Genomic DNA, 13,266 nt, shown 5'->3' with positions numbered 1-13,266 from the left:
CAATTCCAATGATGATAGAAGATAAAACTGAATCCCCACGCAGCCTGATGCTGAATAGTTTTCATCTTTTCCTTGAAGCAGATCTCCATGTAAATACAAATAATATACCTTTCTTTAAATATCTTCTTTTCACCCACTCTTGTTATGTGTCCAGAGACTCTCACAGCAAAAACCAAAAAAGACAAACAGAATTCATGTACAAATAATTTTATTTCACATTTCTATGTTGCAGTACCTGGCTACAATAAGGTACAACTCTCATGTGCTTTTACTGTTTTTATTACTGTGTAGCTACGCGTCAGAGTAGCTAAATAATGCTGAACGAGACAGCAATAATTTGAATGTCGTGTGTATTTGTAAATGTATGAATTAAAGGGCAACTTCACCAATTTTACATGATCAAGTGTGAGATATTTTGTTTAGATATGTGAAAAAGGTGTTTGAAGCCTTTTGTGGCTCCAGAAAAAGCTGCTTGTTATTTGATAAATTGCCTTCAGTTATGTCAGTCACTCACTGAGATGCATTGTGGGTAATGTGGGCACCAGGTTTTTGGAGAGGAATAAGAGGGTGTGGAATAAGAAAGGCAAATTCTCCGGGTCTGCTGTATTAATTTAAATCAACTGTCCATAATGAGTTTAATAGTGCGAGAAGAGTGCAATGCAGGCCAGTGGTGCCTACGTTACCCACAATGCAACTTGACCCACCAAGTGAAATCAGTCAATAGCTCAGTTTATCAGATTAGATGCAGCTTTCTCTGGAGCCACAAAAGGCGTTATTCTACCTTTTTTCCCATATGCAGTAGTACTTTCAGAGACATATCAATACATTTTAATGTGTGAAATTGGTGGAGTTCAAGCAAGCCAACACCAACCTGTGGAGGTTAAATTAATCAGATCCAAATTAGACTCGGTCTACTCTAAAAAAAACCTCTGAAAGCACAAGACAGTGCTTATCTTCATCCATTCAACAAAGCTCGCTAAATAAGATTTAACGTTTGGTGCAGTCACTGCTTCTCTTTCTTGTCTCTTCACACGCGGGGCTGCTTCAGGTTCCCACAAGGGGTGAAGAAGTTGGGCTGCAGCTCTGCAGTTACAGCCCCAGGTGAGGGTGAGGCACAGCTTTACCGGAAAAAGCAGTCTGAAGGGAGAGGCTACAGTTTTTAGTGATGGGTGGCGGATGAGCCCCCAGGGCGGAGCTCTGCTGCTGTATGATGGGCCAGAACACCGGAGGGAGGGCAAGCTCAGTGGACAGCACTCCTACGACCGGCTGGTGCGGTGGATGACTGTAGCACTCCCCTGTCATGAAGGGGAAGAGTGGAGGAGAGTGAAGGCGGAGGGAGCAACGGGAAACATCAGAGTCTGAAGGAACAGGAGGAGGACAAACATCCCGACTTTTGTCCACACGAGGAGGGGGATGAGTAGGGGGACAGCGATGAGGAGGGATGTCACTGTCCATGTGCGGCGCAGTGGTGTCCTGTTTGTCTTCTGTCCTGACTTCCTCCTGTCCCTCCTTGCCGTGATGAGGCGTCTCCTCCAGACTGTGGTCTCGGGAGAGCGGGGAGCACCGCTGACCTTTGCGAAACTTCGCCCTCCTGTTCTTGAACCACACCTGGATGAACAAACAACAGAGGTACATTTATTTCAGAGCACATTTTTATGCAAGTGTGAACAGATTTAGAAATATGAAAATGAAAGAAGAGACATTCAAAACAAAAACAAAAGAGATAATCACAACGTTAGAGGGCATAATGCAGCCTTACAGCAGCCAAATTACACAAAACAAACATAAAGGCACTCAAACAGGCAGATAAGAAATAATTAACACAGAAATGGAGCTAAAACTGATCATATGAACTATATGTATTATGTTTATTTCCAACAAATCTGTATAGACACGGGTATGTAAAAGTTAGGGTTGCAGCGATGTACCATTTTCCAGGTATTCCATCACGTGAAAGTTAATTATCATCATACCGTGTACGTTTGCTTAATCTCTGCAATATTAGTGTTATTAAAACGGATATATATGTCAAGCACATGTCAAGTTCCATGTCTGTCAGGACATAATATTTTAATACAGTGTTTGTTCAACCAAAAAACAACACTTCTATTTTTACTCCGTTAAACACTGGAAGACTTAAGGGGAGGCGGTGAGGGTGATCGACCCCCCGATGCCCCCATGTGTGAAGAAAAAACAGCAGAACTGCCCTCTTGGATGCTCCTATAGTAGATAAAACATGATTAAACTGCCCTCTTGGATGCCCTCCCAGTGGACAAAACTTTATAAAGGCCCCTCTGGATATAAATGAATCACAACTTTCTGCACGCTGGTCCCCCGCCACATACAGACGGTGCCCTTTTTATTTTTGTTTCCCCTGCCCCTCAAAAGTCTTGAGTGAGCCACTGCCTTTAAGCATCATTGTGTGTTATACAAATATTCATATTTATTGTGTTATACCATATGTATCGTGAAACCATTATATTTTTGAGATGGTTATGTGAAAATCTTGAACCATTGACACCCTCGTACTGGTACATATGGAAGTGGCCTGTTTTTGTACCCAAGATTCATCTAATCCACTTTCTTTCTCCTATTAAAGTTACATGACTGAGACTTTAACATCAAAAGTTAAACACAGGAGGGTTTTATCATGCTTTTCAGCTAAATGTTTGCCATAAATGAACAATTCACGCGTGCAGTGTTGTTTGCAGTCAGGCGTTGGTTGGTGTCTGTTCTCACCTGTATGCGAGCCTCAGGCAGGTTGATGCAGACGGCCAGCCTCTCTCTCATACCGACATCTGGGTACTGTGTCTGCTGGAAGGCTTTCTCCAGCGCCTGCAGCTGAGACACAGTGAACGCCGTGCGGCTGCGGCGCTGCTTCTGCTGGTTGCCGTACCGAGCCTCCAGAATGAGCTCTGGCAGGACAGAGAGAAAGAAAAATGTCAACTTCAAAGTATACTCTGAGTCGGCAGCAACAAGTTTCACATCTCAATGTTATTCTTCTGTGTTTCAGGGATGCAGTGAAGGATTGACCTGTATGGACTCAGTTTGGACATTTCTGACATTTCTGACATAGATCTGTTAATTCCTAATAGGCTTTGCATTATCAGACGGTCGAGGTAGCAATGTCACACTTTACCATTACAAGTCCTGCATTAATCATTTCTCTTGATAAGTATCATCAATAATTTAATGCAACAAAAATGCATTCATGTGTAAATAGAACTGCAACACTCGAGCTGTGGAAGATGCAGCTCTTTTTAATTAATGCATACACCTCTGGACAAATAAATCCTCCACATTTTATATAGGGGCGGCTGTAGCTCAGTGGGTAGAGCTGGTTGACTGGTGATCAGAAGATCACTGGTTCAAATCCCAGCTCCCCAGGGCGGGACTGAGCTACAAGTCGAAGTATCCTTGAGCAAGATACTGAACCCCGAAGTTGCTCCTGATGTGCAGCTTGGCACCTTGTGAAGGCAGCCACTGCCATCAGTAAGGGTCCTGCGATGAGCTGGCGACTCGTCCAGGGTGTACCCTGGCCTACGCCCATAGAGTAAGACTGGATTTGGCCCCAGTAAGCCCCGCAACCCCCCTTAGGGGGGAAAAAAGCGGCAACATCCCGCGACCCTCATGGATAAGCGGAAAGAAAACGGAACGGAACGGAACATTTTATATATGAAATCCTTATTTACACGTGACCCAAGTCATTTGGTCTACGTCTCATGTAACTCTCCTGTTATTTTTTCCAGGGCAAGTGAAGTTAAATTGAGTCTTGTCCTTAGATATAGCAGTCAAGTCAAGACTGAAAACAAGAAATAAATAAACAGAAAACTGTGACCAGCGATGGAGGGAGCCTGCACATCTTTTACAGTATTACAGTGTAGACATTTCGTGTTAGAAGTAAATATATTGCATTCAAACGCTCATTCTTAAAATGGATATCAAATGTTACTAAGTACTAAGTAAAACTAAGTACATTTACTCAACCATTCTACTTCCACTCTAACGCTCTTTGGAGTCATTTTTAAATCAATTCATTTATAAATATCTGTAAATATCTACATGTTTTTACTTTTACTTGTACTATTGAACTTAAGCACATTTCTTGATGTAAAGTTACTTTTTAAAAACCTTTTCTTATGGGAAAAGAGTAATTATGAGACAAAAAAGATCATAATCTCACAATTCTGACTTTTTAATCAGCCTATATAAATAAATGACTGTATATGTCTACTTGTATACACTTGTACTTTTGATATGCAAGTAGCTCATGAACTCATAAATATGACTTCATGTCTTGTGATTTCAACTCTTCATTTCATAATTTTGCCTTTTTTTTCTCGTTATTTTTACTTTTATCTCAAAATGATGATTTCTTATCCTATCATTATGACTAACCATGTGAGTACATATATACACAATGGAAACTATTTAGGGATATGGGGATATTTAAGGGTTTCGCTTGATTGTTTTGTTTTTTGTGACATATCTGATTTTTTTTATTTGGTGTTTTTTGAATATTTTTGATCCCCCAAAATAATGCGACACATTTCATTTGATTTTTATTGTATATCCGTGCAAATGCATATATGCACCCATATCCCAATGAACTAACTAACTGACTCATTGTTAGTTGAGTTCTCATCATTTTCTTTCTTTTAACTGCCGGACATAGGTTTCCACATCATGCTGGTCCTGCACAAACCCTAACACTTTCAAGTGACAGACACACATGAATTCATCAGTTTAGTCTAAAGTGAAAAATCATTATTTTCATTCATCTCAGTTTTCATCTGATTTTCTTTTTTCTTAAAGTGGCAGAAATGTGCCCCCACAGCAGGACCCACCTGCCAGTCTCTCAGCCACAGAGAGGGTGTGCACGGCGGGGCTGGCTGCGGGATAAACGTGGTACTGCTCCGCCATCTGGTGGTGCAGGTCGAACAGCATGGAGCTGACTCCGTGGAGAGGATACACGCCGCCGCCGGACGTCCCGCAGAAATTCAACGAGTTCATGCTGAATCTGAGGACACAGGAAGACTTGTAACGTGAGACCCCGCATGAGGCAAAGTCCTCAAACCTCCTACACACGTTTATCAACGCGGCCATTGATGAAGCCAGTGGATCAGTTAACGCAGATTAAATCATTACAGCTGTTGTTATTTGACAATTTGACAAATTGTTAGAATTAGGAGCCGAAAAAATACACACACCTGCGAGAGAGCACGTGTTATGAGGGGGAACAACGCTTACCTTGTAATGCTCCATAAATAATTATCATTACGGTCCTTTTTTTGGCCATTTTAATCCCTTTTCAGATTGTGACCTTTTTATTTCATACATTAATTAATCGTGATGAATTGGCTAAACAATATTCCCACTTCGCGTCAAATGCTGCGACTGTTTCGCATCTCAAAGCCACATAAGCAGCATTTTTAACCAAAAACAAGCTTCCGTTGATGTCATTCAGCCATCTCTCCGTGATAAAAACATTGTTAAAACCTATTCTGTCTGCGCAGTTTTTTCCAAACATCCTCTGCTGTTTACCTGAGAGCCGGAGGCTGAGCAGGAGCGTGAGATCCAGGTGCGCCTTTACGCACGGAAGCCGACCCCGGTGAGCTGTAGTCCAGAACTTCCCGGTCCAGTGTGTTTGGGCCTTATATCCTCGCACAGCAGCGCTCTTTGTCGTGGCACAGATCTTATTCTCCGAAAACCCATTCTCACCCACGACTATTTAAGACGCATTTACCCAGGCTCCCCTCAGCCATTAGCCAATAGAAAGAAAGGTATTAGCCGGGATTAGCTGGGATGAGGGAAGAGAGGGGGGTTGCGAGGAGCTCAAGTTTTTGAAACTATTGAACTTGAGAGATTTATGCCAAGGATCCCCCTATAAGCGAGCGTTTCATTCCCTCCCGTTAAAACAATTAAAACAATGTGGTCGGCTAATCTCCGAGGCAGGGCAGATTAAAATAACAGCCTTTGATTGTGCTTCTCCTTCTCAGTCCTCTTTCCCCCCACACCGCCGGCTCTGACAGGCCCCCTTTCTCTCGGGGTTTGTTTTGCTAACAGGCACCATATTTTGCCTATAAACTGTCACCATGTGAAGTTAATCTGAGCGCTGCTCCACCAGAACAATTTCTTCACACCCAGCCGAGCTAAATTACAAGTCTTCCCAGGAGCTGAGAGGAAAACAGCACATCAAAATGAAGTCCACTAATACTCATTCTTACAGGCTGTGCTAAAGTGAAGGACTTTATACTCTACAACAATACATTCAGGGACATTTAGTGCTGTTTAATATGGCTAACTTTAGAGACTATTACATTCATTTATGGTTTATAACACACTATGAGTCTTTTTTTTTTTTTAAATCAAATGTGCACTGTGTAGTTTTTTGAGGAAGATATTATAAGATTTCCATTGATTTTTTATTTTTTCTGTTTAGATAAACAAACTCTCTCTGCTTTCACGGTTGAAAAAACAAAATGACCCTAAGGGACAACACAATATCATACTGTTTTTAACTTTGTTTATATGTGGCGGACCCTGCCACCTTTCTAGCTCTGGGAACAGCTTGTTTATTCAGTTATGGAAGATAAAAAGTTGAGTTTGTATTATCACCTCATTTATATTGTAAATATCAAATTTCTGAGTTTGAATTTCTTCTCCAAAACTACATAGTGCCCAACAATTACAACTTTTCCTCTATATTTTAAATGATCACATGAGTGTTTACTTTATTGTCATTCATTATGTCTTAGTAAAGAGCTTGTATCTGATTGTAACTACATTAACATGTTATAATCCATTAATTTAATGTCTATACGTGGCGCTTATGGGTGATAAATAAGGAGTTAATGTTAAACTCGAATACACCTGACTTAATACTAATACTTATATATAGTAACCATCTGTAACAAATAGTACCTTCATAGGTAATTACACTTAAGTTGATCGAAAAGGTGGCGATAATCGCGATACTGAAAAATTAAACCTTGATATCATGTTAATAAGACACATGTGATGATATGGTGTAAATAACCCCCGTGCCTCTTCCAGCATTTCTTTCTGTTTGCCTTTCAGTATCGTGGGTTGTGCTGATGCTCTTTATCACTGCGACTGCCATAAAATGGAGAAAAACATATAGAAGAAGATGTGCTAACTAGCTGGCTACTACAGCGCAGTATCATGTCAGAGTAGATGGCTGATGAGAGCGAGACACTCGTGACGTGGGAGGTAGTCAAATAACGATTAAATTAAGTGTAATAACACTAATGAAGGTTTATTGTAAGGTGTTACAACTTAATTACAATATATTCAGGGTTGGAAATATTTTCATTCTACCTTTAGCTTGTAGCTTTCTGTTTGAGTTTCCTCTTCAAAACAGCCCAGTCGCCCGGATATAAGTTAAAGTTTCTGCAAACCGCAGAATCATCTGAGGTTGACTTTTTTTTTTTTTTTACCAAAGTTGGCATGTGAAGCTCACATCATATGCTTGTTAGCTGACTTTGGAGGCGATGATGGTGGACTACTGCAGTTTATAAGGACACATTGAGACAACTGCGGGCATTTTTGTGGCGAGACAAAAACAGCCAAATTGTGATGTTTCCCTAACCCTAACCAAGCGGTTTTTGCACCGAGAAAAAAATCAAGACATAAGCGTTGTGAGGAGACAGAATGAAAAAAAATAAACCTAAACAAATGTTAAGTTATAACTTACCTCTGGTTATCTAGCTAACATTTATTCTGGCGACTGGGTTGTTCAAAATCTTGCGCTTTAGAGACATTCTTTTGCCGGTATCTTCCATGTACCTTCAGGCACCTAATTGTCACATTATTTCTGTTATTTCAGATTTTGTTTATTTCAGGTTACTAACTGTTTCCCTGCATCATTCCCCGTTTCAAGGTCTGTTTACTTAAAATCTTCTTGTTGTGTTAATTCAAATGTGTCTGAATTGACTTGACATTCTTGATGGAGCACTGTTTAGTTCTGGAGAAGAAATTCTGACTCAGAACTTTAATATTCACAATATGAATGACACAATAATACAAAACATGACAACCTGAGTAGTACTGGGTGGGTGGGACGGGGTGGGTTAGGGAGGGAGTTATTGTCATTTATTTATTTCAATAATGTATTTATTTACTTATTTTTGTATATTTTTGTATATTTCTGTTTCTTCTCCCATCTATTGTTTTTCATTCATTTATTTACTTATTCGTAGGACACCTCTGTTACTTATATTATAAAAACATGAAGCATTGTATAAACCAAGATGATGTATATTTGATATACTGTCGGCTTCACAATAAAAAAACATTTGAAACAAAACATGAGTGACTGAATAAACAAGCTGTTCTCAGAGGAAAATAGAGTCCCAGAAGACTGTTTGAAGCTAGAAAGGTGGCAGGGTCCGCCACATATAAACAAAGACAATATGAAACTGTGTTGTCCTTTAACATCATATTGTTTATTCAGTTTATTCAGTCATGAAAACAAAGAGAGCTTGTTTCTTTAATTTGTTGAGACAACAAGGAATCAGCCAATGAAGATCTTTCTCTTTCTTCCCCAAAACAACGTAGTGCACCTTTAAATTACAAAATAAAACATGTGAAGTCTTCTGAAATAATCTTATGCAGTGAGTATAACTTGTTGCATATCCCTTGTTAACTGTTAGTATTGCGGAGCCATTTTGTGGTGATCAGTGTCACCTGACATTCTCATCGAACAAACAGATCCCGATGTAAAATAAGATGCTACAGGTACATTCCTCCACCCAGCCAACTGCACATCGAGAACTCGTTTAATATTTCATCGGCGTTCGCAGATGAACACATGAGATGTCTCGACTGATGTTTTACTTTGAGGCCGCACGCAAAATAACCACGGTCCACGTCTTCCTCTCACACTCGCACACAATCAAACTGCTCAGACCTCCAAAATATGTGAAAATGTTTGTGCTCTTTTTTACCCCTTGCCTTTCTTTCCTCCTCCTTTCGCTGTTCTTGGCTGTCAAGCTATATTAGTGTCCGATAGAAATAAGTCATTTAGAAGAGGCTCTGTCGGCCAGCCCCTCAGCTCCACTAAAAGCTCCAGGATTAGGTCCCAGAGGCCTTTGTCTCCGCAGCCCGCAGGATTAGGGGAGATTTACTGCGAGGAGAGAAAAAAAGTAGTTATTTCATGGCACTTTCATGATGAAACCTGGCCAAAGCTGTGTTGGCTGGGGGGATTAGAGGCACACAAAGAGTGTGGTTGTGTGTGACCCTCCCCATCCCAGAGCTGCCACCACTGACTCACTCACCACCCCCCCCGACCCCCACCTCCCGGATCATTTCCCCTTCTGCGGGCCAGGCAGGGCTCGGCCGGGTTCACCTCCTACCCATCAGGACTACCAGGGTTCAGTCTAAATGAGTCATAGCCTCTTCAATTAGCTCCTCAGCTCCCGGTCATTCACAACTGCTCCATCTACATATTCCCACAACAACAAACGCTGAGCTCCACACACCACCACGCTGCATTTTTTTTCCTGAAGTTAAGAGCAGTTTCTGGTAAGAAAGAGGAGTCGGTGCAGCAGGTCTAATTACCAGGATATGAGTGTTTTGCATTAAAGACTTAGGTGCAGAGGTAAATGAGAAGTTAGTGGATTTGAGTCCCTCCTGCAGTGTTTAAAACCGCTTTATAAGGAGTTATCCTGCTCTTAGAGGATCCACTTACACATGCATGGATTACAGCGAATGAAAGACAAAGGGTGAAGTCACATCACTGACAACAGACTCGGCAGAGAGCAGGTGAAACCATGCGCAGGTTTAATAACTCTTGTCACATGCAGCAGAGGGAATTACAGGGACCTCACTGCTCCGCTGATGACGTGAAGATTCAGTTCTTTAGCCCGCTCGAAGTTATTAAAGTTCAGCTCATACAAGCCTTGTCAGGGGAGTTCCTGCTGCAAACAGGCTGAATTTGCTGCAAAACATTTGACAGTTTTATTGAGAGAAAATGTGGTATCACTTTCTAATAAAACTAATGCTTTCAATTATGGTCAATAAATCATTTGGTTATCTGATTATGAATTATTAACAACTTCTGGGTTGCCAGGTTGTGAAAAATCCCTCTGATCACCTATTTCTACAGAGGGCTTCCAACACATATCACTCGCAACGGCAGACTTAAATATTGCAACCTCTTTATTAATGACTTGTTCACATTTTCTCTGTGCAAACCTAATGGATGACTGGAAAATAACATGGCTTGGATCATTTATTAATGGATATCAATATTTATCACTTTTTTTTATCACGAACAAAGCAGACAAACCACTGCCAGTAACATTGTGTACAATTTGGCAACCCAGGAGGTTATTTTTATGAATTGATTGTCACTGATTTATAAACCAGTTGTTGACTATCTATCAACCAATAAGAAAGTTACAACATTAAACACTTTAAAAATGACAACTTATCAGAAGATGGTACCAAACAATTCACAGTTTACCGAATGAGCAAAACAAACAATCAATTATGCTCAATCAGATCGCCAACTAACAGTTATTGTCATTGTCGATTCCTCTGCCAGTTATTTTCTTGATTAATTGTCAGAAAATGATTTTTTTTTAAAAAAGAATGCCATAAGTTTGATGTTTGAAAGTTCTCTTCTACTGCTTCTTTAGTGTTGTTCGGATTATAATCAGGAAAAGACTGTGTTTCATGGATTTTAACTCTAAATTGGGTTTAAACAACATTTTTGCCTCAGTATGGAAGACCTCCTCCATGTGTTGAACTGGGAGAAAACATCTTTTTTCAAGACCTAGGCTCAGCTGTGGATCCTCTGACAACATATTTGCACTTGCAAGAAATAAAGTGTGACACAGTGGGAGCTGCCTGTTGCAAATATGTCTGCTGGTGACTGTATATAGTGAGAAATTGCTCCACATTTCAAATAGATTTACTTTCTGATAACGTGTAACAAAGAAAAACAGCAAAGGCTCACAAATCGAGAACACGGAACAAGAATTATTTGTCACAATTGTGCAAAAAATGACCTGAGACTTGATGTATCAGATATGTTCCTTCTTCGTTTGGACAACTGCTCACACCAATATATGCACATATTCTTTCACCAGATTGCAGAGAACATAAAGTTTCTCACGTAGTGGAAATAACAAATCATGAATGCTCCCTCTCATCGTGATGCAGACACACAATGCCTCTGAAAACATATACACACTCATCAGATGAAAAATAAGGAAAAACCTTTTAGTCACATCATCTTATAAACTCATCTGTGTATCGACAGAAATGTTCATTTTAGTCCGATGCCAATACTGATAACGTGCTGATATTATCGGGCATCCCTTACTTAAACGATTATCTCAGTATTACTTAATATTTTTCTCTCAGTTGACTAATACAATATTGCATAATATCAGCTTAAGGATCAATGAACCTGTTGTGTCATTTAGAGGCAGTTGAAGGGGCAGTTGGAGTACATGTGGGTGGAGGGGCAGCTAATCTTATTTTTTTGTCATTGTCTTCGCCTTTTGTCACCAAGACGTTTTTTGTTAATGTCTCCTGTTTAACAGATGCTTCAGAGCAAACTCCCCTTATGTCCAGGCTTTCTTTAATTACTTATCAATAGTGGAAATTTGTATTGACAAGGGCCTGTCAGGAGGGGACCTTTGTAGTTGTCAGTTATCTCAAAGGACGGCCCCCCTAAGACACCAACTGGATCGATGGGCATGCAAAGCACAATTGAGAGGCCTTCAGGGGCTGCCATGATAGTCCGGGAGCATGTGGGCCGGAGAGGGGAGAGCAGGCGGAGGAGCTAAAGACTTCTTCATCGAGGGGGAATCGATGACGGCCGGCTGGCCTTTGACCTGAGGGAGACAGGGAGAGCGGACGGCGGGTCAGTCGGTCCTCTTAAGCCCCTCTGAGTGCCAGGATCACGCTGTGAGGCCTGACACCGGCTCTGACACACTCACTCGGGGCTTAGAGGGACATTGACCTGGCTGCAAACATACCAAGTACACACACACACACACACACACACACACAGAAAAAAAAAGAGAAATCTCAAACATACACACACAGAAAACTCTGGTGCAGAGAGCAGAATTGAAATGAGAAGCTTTAAAGTGAACAAAATGATCCACTGATGTGATATTATTGATCAAAAAATGAGCGACGCATCACCTTCCAATTAGATCCTTATGATCTCCTGTGCCGCCCCTGGGAGCAGTGGATCAATACGAGTGGACTGAGTAAAGATCAGTCTCTTAATTGGGCGAGAGTGCTGTAGATTAAAGAGAGAGAGAGAGAGAGGGGCAGGCAGCTGTGGGTGTCTCAGGGGTCAAGGGCACCAACAGCGGGTGAGACTGGGGTGAGAGGGTTGAAGTGAAGACCAACAGAGAGAGAAAACAGACCCTGGCCTCTCTAAGCCATCACCTTTAGAGCCCAGTGATAACACACAGTGTGTAAACAAAGATTACGGTTCACTTCCAAGTTAGTCTGAGGGTGAGAACATTTATGTAGCCCTTAAATATGTGGAAGTGACGCTGCCTGAGGAAGAGCACCACTCTTTTATAGAAGTATATATTCATTAAAATATTACGTTTATTGTTTATATTGAATCAACAAAGCAGGTTAAAGGGAGTTGTAGCTGCTCGATGATATTAGTGCGGATAATGACATTATTGACCAACTTATTTAATATGTTCAAAAAATACATGAGAAGTAAAGTTTGTTTTAGTTCAGTCAGGGTAATAAATGTCATTGAAAATAAACTTTATGAAAGCTTATTGTGTCTTAAAGAAACCATTTGTGAGAAAAGCTGATTTATGAGTCTCAACTCATCAAAAACTGACGCTGAAAAAAACTGGGCCGACCCGTCCTACAATCCCAAAGTGTCTTAAATCAACTCTTCTTACAAACAGGACAATGCTTTCCCTTCTAAACACTACTAGAAAGTCAAATACTGGCAGGCTAAACCAGACTAAAGCCAGACAAAAAACTAAACTGAAAATGAATGTGAAAGTCATTCCTCTCAAGTCAACTCACAAGTCTTCAACTTCCAAGTCCAAGTCGAGTCACAAGTCCTTTGTTTTCCATGGAGTCAAGGTGCAAAGTCATCAAAACTGTGACCCATCTGTCCTGATGGTGACACCTCATATTCACCATAGAGAGGACACGATGAGGACTGCCTGTCTCCTTCCTGCCACTCTGGTCTCACAAAACTGTGTTGTTGCTGTTGTTGTTGTTGTTGAGCTGCAATCT

General features: G+C 40.9%; 1 protein-coding gene across 1 annotated transcript; it reads right to left on the bottom strand.

The window, feature by feature from the left end:
• Nucleotides 1-191: 191 nt before the first annotated feature.
• On the bottom strand, nucleotides 192-5,730 carry dmbx2 (diencephalon/mesencephalon homeobox 2). The gene is made up of 4 exons (XM_030432498.1): nucleotides 5,545-5,730; nucleotides 4,848-5,020; nucleotides 2,740-2,915; nucleotides 192-1,608 (listed from the first exon to the last, which is right to left on the bottom strand). Exons 2-4 carry the CDS (start codon nucleotides 5,011-5,013, stop codon nucleotides 1,090-1,092), a joined length of 861 nt encoding a protein of 286 aa, XP_030288358.1. The 5' UTR covers nucleotides 5,014-5,020; nucleotides 5,545-5,730; the 3' UTR covers nucleotides 192-1,089.
• Between the last annotated feature and the right edge of the window lie 7,536 nt (nucleotides 5,731-13,266).

Source organism: Sparus aurata, chromosome 11 (genome assembly GCF_900880675.1).
Source record: "Sparus aurata chromosome 11, fSpaAur1.1, whole genome shotgun sequence".
In the NCBI taxonomy this organism is placed as follows: Eukaryota; Metazoa; Chordata; class Actinopteri; order Spariformes; family Sparidae; genus Sparus; species Sparus aurata.
The sequence above is the reverse complement of the archived record's forward strand: the minus strand, read 5'-3'. Positions and strand labels throughout refer to the sequence as shown.